Here is a 5,684-nt window from a genome sequence, read left to right on the forward strand (position 1 = left end):
CCCGTGTCTCCGCCAGGTCTCTTGATGCCCTTTTCGGCATCAAAGTGGCAGGTGCGCATGCGCGAGTGTGCGCTCCGGTCACGTGATGACAGGGCGGAGCTGGGGATCGTCACATGACCGGGAGCCATATGACCACATGTGAGACGCCGTAATGGCGGCACCCATATACAGGAGGTGAGTGGTCTGTCCCCATGACAATGTTGTTGTTTTTAATCACTGCAAGACGTAGCTTCAGCTGCGTCTTTATTAACTACACTTTGTATTTTTAATAACAACGATGATCTACTGTATATACGGTGACCATTGTTGTTTCTTAACACACTGTCATTACCTGCACTTTCTATATTATGAATTTTGTATTGTTTATGTCTTTTTTACTGTGTTAAATTTATTTGATTATATTGATTGGAGTTTTGTAATTAACTTAATATGACACCATATAAAGGTCTGTTTTGCACATTTGTATACCATGCTTGAAAAAGGTGGTGGATATCACTGAAACGTTGCATTATACATGGTTTAATAAACACTGCTGTGTTTCTACTTGATCCCGTGAGTGCTGCTGGACTTATTGCTGGTATCTATGGATGTGGTCTGCGACTGGGACCACGTTTTTTGCCTATTGCACCCGGATTACCGCTTCAAGATCTTTAGTGGTTGTGCTGTCCTCCGCCATTTGGAGATAGATATTGCCCAGTCTGGTTGGACGTGCACCCCGCCTGCTTACTATAGCACACAATGGAATCTACGACTGGTAAAGTACCTGTTAACCATGCTTCTTCATTCTCTAATGCCGACATTGGCCGCATTTTGGGGGCGGCAGAAGGGGATATGTCCTTCCTGCATGTCCCAACCAATATAGATCTACAAAGACAATATGAATATGAATCCAGACGATTGTTGTCCCTAACCCTGCATCTGTCTACACTTGGCGAGTACTATAAATCTGAGCGAATACCTAGGGGAATGCGCCTTCAACCTAGAGAGAATGCCTATATGGGGAACCCCGAATATAGGCAACGCTATGAGTTACTTGCCAATAGGTTTTCATTGGATTTAATTCTATTAAATATGGATATGTTACAGAAAGATATTGTGACTGTGAAGGACAAGTTGACAAATGCTGAGACTACATTGAAATCTATTCTATCTGAGGAGGACTTTGATAAGTTCATTTCTAAACATTCTGTCTTTTTACAAAAATTGAAAAATGAAGTTGAAAATACCAAAAGACATAAGTGGTATAGAGACTCCACCGACTACAGCAATAGTCGGACCTATATGTGGGGGTCTCAGTCTGTGACTAGACGGTCACCGAGGAAAACTAGAGACACTAAACTCGACTCGAAAGACAGAGTACAATCTACAACTAACGATTTTCCTTCCTCTAATACCGTAACACAAGATTTTTTAGATCTTCATCAACATACAAGCGACGCCCCACCCGGAGAGGAGGCAAACGCCACAAACGGGAATACAAGGAACAGACAACGGACACCAAGAACAACCCAGAATCGACACAAAAAGAAGTGGTAAACATTTCTTCTGTTAATCTAACACTTGCACAGACTGATCTTTTGTCCAAAGGCCTTAATTTTTGTCCGACTTTTCATCCGGACTGGTTCCAGGTCGAGTTGGATTGCCATCGATTTTTTAGGAAACTTAAGCTGAAAGTAATGTTTGCTGATAAATCGGTCAACCCATGTGTAGATCGCACTGATTGCAGGGATGTGAGCTTCAGGGCTGGAGATTTGGGCCTTAAGCCCCCCAGCAACTTTAACCCACACACCAGCTCCAGTGCGATCGATACTTTTTGTGCATTAGTGAGACGAGACATTGGAAGATTTAAGTCAGAACAACACGTATCAATACGTCCTAATCTGACAAAAAAACAACAACTTGCATTAAATCAAATCGTCCATGACCACAACCTGGTGATAAAACCCGCCGACAAAGGCGGGGCGGTTGTGGTCATGGACCGATCGAAATATTTGAGTGAAGTCTATAGACAATTATCTGATGTGACTACGTACAAACAACTTAAAAATGATCCAAAAAAAGAGATAGCCAGCAGGATTCAGGAGTGCCTGGGCCCCGCTCTTCAAAGGGGCTTGATTGATAAGGCGCTTTATGATTTTCTTGTGGTCACTTGTCCAACGACCCCTTTTCTATACATTTTGCCTAAAATCCACAAGTCTCTTGTGGACCCTCCCGGTAGACCAATTGTCTCCGGGAGGGGGTCGATTACTAGCCAAATTTCCATTTTTTTGGACAAGATTCTGAGAACCTACGCTGTGAACTCTAAGTCTTTTATTGGAGACACAGCGGATTTTCTTAGAAAAATAGAATTAATCAATATTCCTGAAAACACTATTTTGGCGTCTTTGGACGTCTCCTCATTGTATACATCTATACCCCACGAGGCAGGATTGGAGGCAGTCCAGCTGGCTATCTCATTGGATCACACACAGGAAGAGAGTAAATTGATTTTGACATTACTGGAAATTGTACTGAAACATAATTACTTTATGTTTAACGATTCTTTTTATTTGCAGCTGTCTGGGACCGCCATGGGCACGAACGTGGCGCCCACGTACGCGAACGTGTTCATGGCGGCCCTAGAGGAGACATTCGTCTATGTGAGCCACCACTTCAGCCATGTGCTGGGGTGGTGGCGTTACATAGACGATGTCTTTTTAATCTGGACAGGTACACACGAACACCTTTTGGATTTTTTTGATTTTTTGAACCAGATTCACACTAATATTAAGTTTACTTTGACCTCTTCTACGGTTTCAGTGCAATTTCTAGATACGTTGGTAAGTATAGACGGTGGACGGCTGACCACCGATCTATATACGAAGCCAACGGACAGCAATTCTGTCTTAAGGTATGACAGTCACCACCCCCGCCCCATGGTACGGTCCCTCCCATCAAGCCAGATGATGAGGGCCCGCCGGGTGGTGGGAGTGGAGAACAGAGTCCTACCGGCCTTAGACAAAATGGTGGATAACTTTGCACGCAGAGGGTATCCACGTAATCTACTTTTGGAAAGTAAAAACAAGACCCTAGAATTGGACCGTGAATCACTAATCCACCAGACTGATAAAGTTCCTAAACCACCGAGGATCGCATTTGTTTCTACATTTAATAGTAGATCAGATAGGATCGCCGGTGCGATACGGAAACATTGGGGTATCTTGAGTAAATGTCATCCCGAAATTCCTGAGTTCTGTACACCCCCACTAATGTCTTATCGGAAGTCCCCGAGCTTGAAGGATCGTCTGGTAAAAACCGACGTATCCACAAGCCCGATGGACCGACAGAAATACTTGACAGTTAATCGTAAGGGTTCATTCCCTTGTGGCATGTGTATCAACTGCCCTAGGATGAATAAGGGTACCTCATTTGTACACCCTCTAACACTAAGGGAATATAAATTGAAGTTCTTTTTAACTTGTACGTCGCATTTTGTCATCTATGCACTTTCATGTCCCTGTAGACTTCTTTACATTGGTGAAACTACACTCGATTTCCGGACCCGCCTCAACCAACACCGGTATTCGATCAGGAAGGCCAGACTGGATCTGCCGGTATCCAAACATTTTGTTGAGGCGGGTCATACGGAAAACGAGTTACGATTTACATTAATTGATCATATACCAGAAAACAAGAAGGGAGGAGACAGAATCAACCGGCTAAAGAAACGTGAATTGTATTGGATTCATAAGTTGGACACGTTACGTCCGCGTGGCCTAAATGTTGATTTTACTGTTACATCGGCTATATACAATGCGTAGGCCATGTCGACTGTTGAGAATGTATTTAAATGGTATACAATGTAATATATAATACATATTATTGATACCTCTTTCTATTCTATTCTAGATGTTGAAATTTTCATTTGTCGGGGGACAGACCAAAGATACCGACATGGAATATTCTATTATTTTTTATGTTTTCCTCATATGCGTGGAGTAAAGGATCTTTCTGTGATTACATTCTAGTTATGTGTAATGTACAAAAATTGGGGCTATGTAATTTATTTAACTAGATATTTCTCCAAGAACATTGTACTCTCTTTAGATAGGTTTGGTATCCAGACGTGTGCACGAATAACGCTGTACTTGTGTGGATTTCAAACATACACGTATACGCAATATTCACCTTTAGTATATGTATGTATCATTAATACCACGTTTTTTAACACTATTTTCCTATTCACGATATAATTTACATCTAGCTCTATACTCCAACCCTGATCCGTTGATCTTGGATGTATGTATACATATATACACACACATTACATCTTCTATTCCTTTGGGGGACTATGTGGAACTTTGATTCCACATTCTACTCCTTACTTCTTTTCTTGTAGCCTTTTTGCATGACGCTTTTGGATACACTTCTGTGCATTTATGTACAGATGTGTGTCCATTGACTTATTCATCGACACATTTTTTCTAACATTTTTCTAATAGCTTTAGCCTATTCACATTATGCGTTTTTGATGCGTTTTTGCACGATTGATAGGTCTTCCTGTCATCTACAGATGACTTCTTTGACCTGCCCTGATTTTTGTACATTATAATAATTTTGCCCTTATATTTATTTATTTTGTACATTCCCATACATTTCATTTACCCTTTTGCATTGATATTTGTGAGTTTAGTCTGGTCCCGATGTTTGGGGCGCTCCCGTGTCTCCGCCAGGTCTCTTGATGCCCTTTTCGGCATCAAAGTGGCAGGTGCGCATGCGCGAGTGTGCGCTCCGGTCACGTGATGACAGGGCGGAGCTGGGGATCGTCACATGACCGGGAGCCATATGACCACATGTGAGACGCCGTAATGGCGGCACCCATATACAGGAGGTGAGTGGTCTGTCCCCATGACAATGTTGTTGTTTTTAATCACTGCAAGACGTAGCTTCAGCTGCGTCTTTATTAACTACACTTTGTATTTTTAATAACAACGATGATCTACTGTATATACGGTGACCATTGTTGTTTCTTAACACACTGTCATTACCTGCACTTTCTATATTATGAATTTTGTATTGTTTATGTCTTTTTTACTGTGTTAAATTTATTTGATTATATTGATTGGAGTTTTGTAATTAACTTAATATGACACCATATAAAGGTCTGTTTTGCACATTTGTATACCATGCTTGAAAAAGGTGGTGGATATCACTGAAACGTTGCATTATACATGGTTTAATAAACACTGCTGTGTTTCTACTTGATCCCGTGAGTGCTGCTGGACTTATTGCTGGTATCTATATATATATATATATATATATACAGTCACCCCTTGACCTACGATGGCCCCAACATACTATATATATGTATATATATATATATATATATATATATATACAGTGACCCCCCGACCTACGATGGCCCCGACATACTATATATATATATATATATATATATATATATATATATATATATACAGTGACCCCCCTGACCTACGATGGCCCGACATACTATATATATATATATATTTATATATATATATATATATATATATATATATATATATATACAGTGACCCCCCGACCTACGATGGCCCCGACATACCATATATATACAGTGACCCCCCCGACCTACGATGGCCCCGACATACTATATATATATATATATATATATATATACAGTGACCCCCCGACCTACGATGGCC

The 5,684-nt window shown here is 41.0% G+C and overlaps 1 protein-coding gene across 1 annotated transcript; it reads left to right on the top strand.

Annotated features, from left to right (window-relative positions):
- Window positions 1-539: 539 nt before the first annotated feature.
- Window positions 540-4,038, top strand: LOC130290937 (uncharacterized). Its single transcript, XM_056539185.1, has 2 exons — window positions 540-1,532; window positions 3,889-4,038. Coding segments are annotated over exons 1-2 (795 nt in total). The 5' UTR covers window positions 540-738; the 3' UTR covers window positions 3,890-4,038.
- The last annotated feature ends 1,646 nt before the right edge of the window (window positions 4,039-5,684 follow it).

The sequence above is a fragment of the Hyla sarda genome, chromosome 9 (genome assembly GCF_029499605.1).
Source record: "Hyla sarda isolate aHylSar1 chromosome 9, aHylSar1.hap1, whole genome shotgun sequence".
Classification (NCBI taxonomy): domain Eukaryota; kingdom Metazoa; phylum Chordata; class Amphibia; order Anura; family Hylidae; genus Hyla; species Hyla sarda.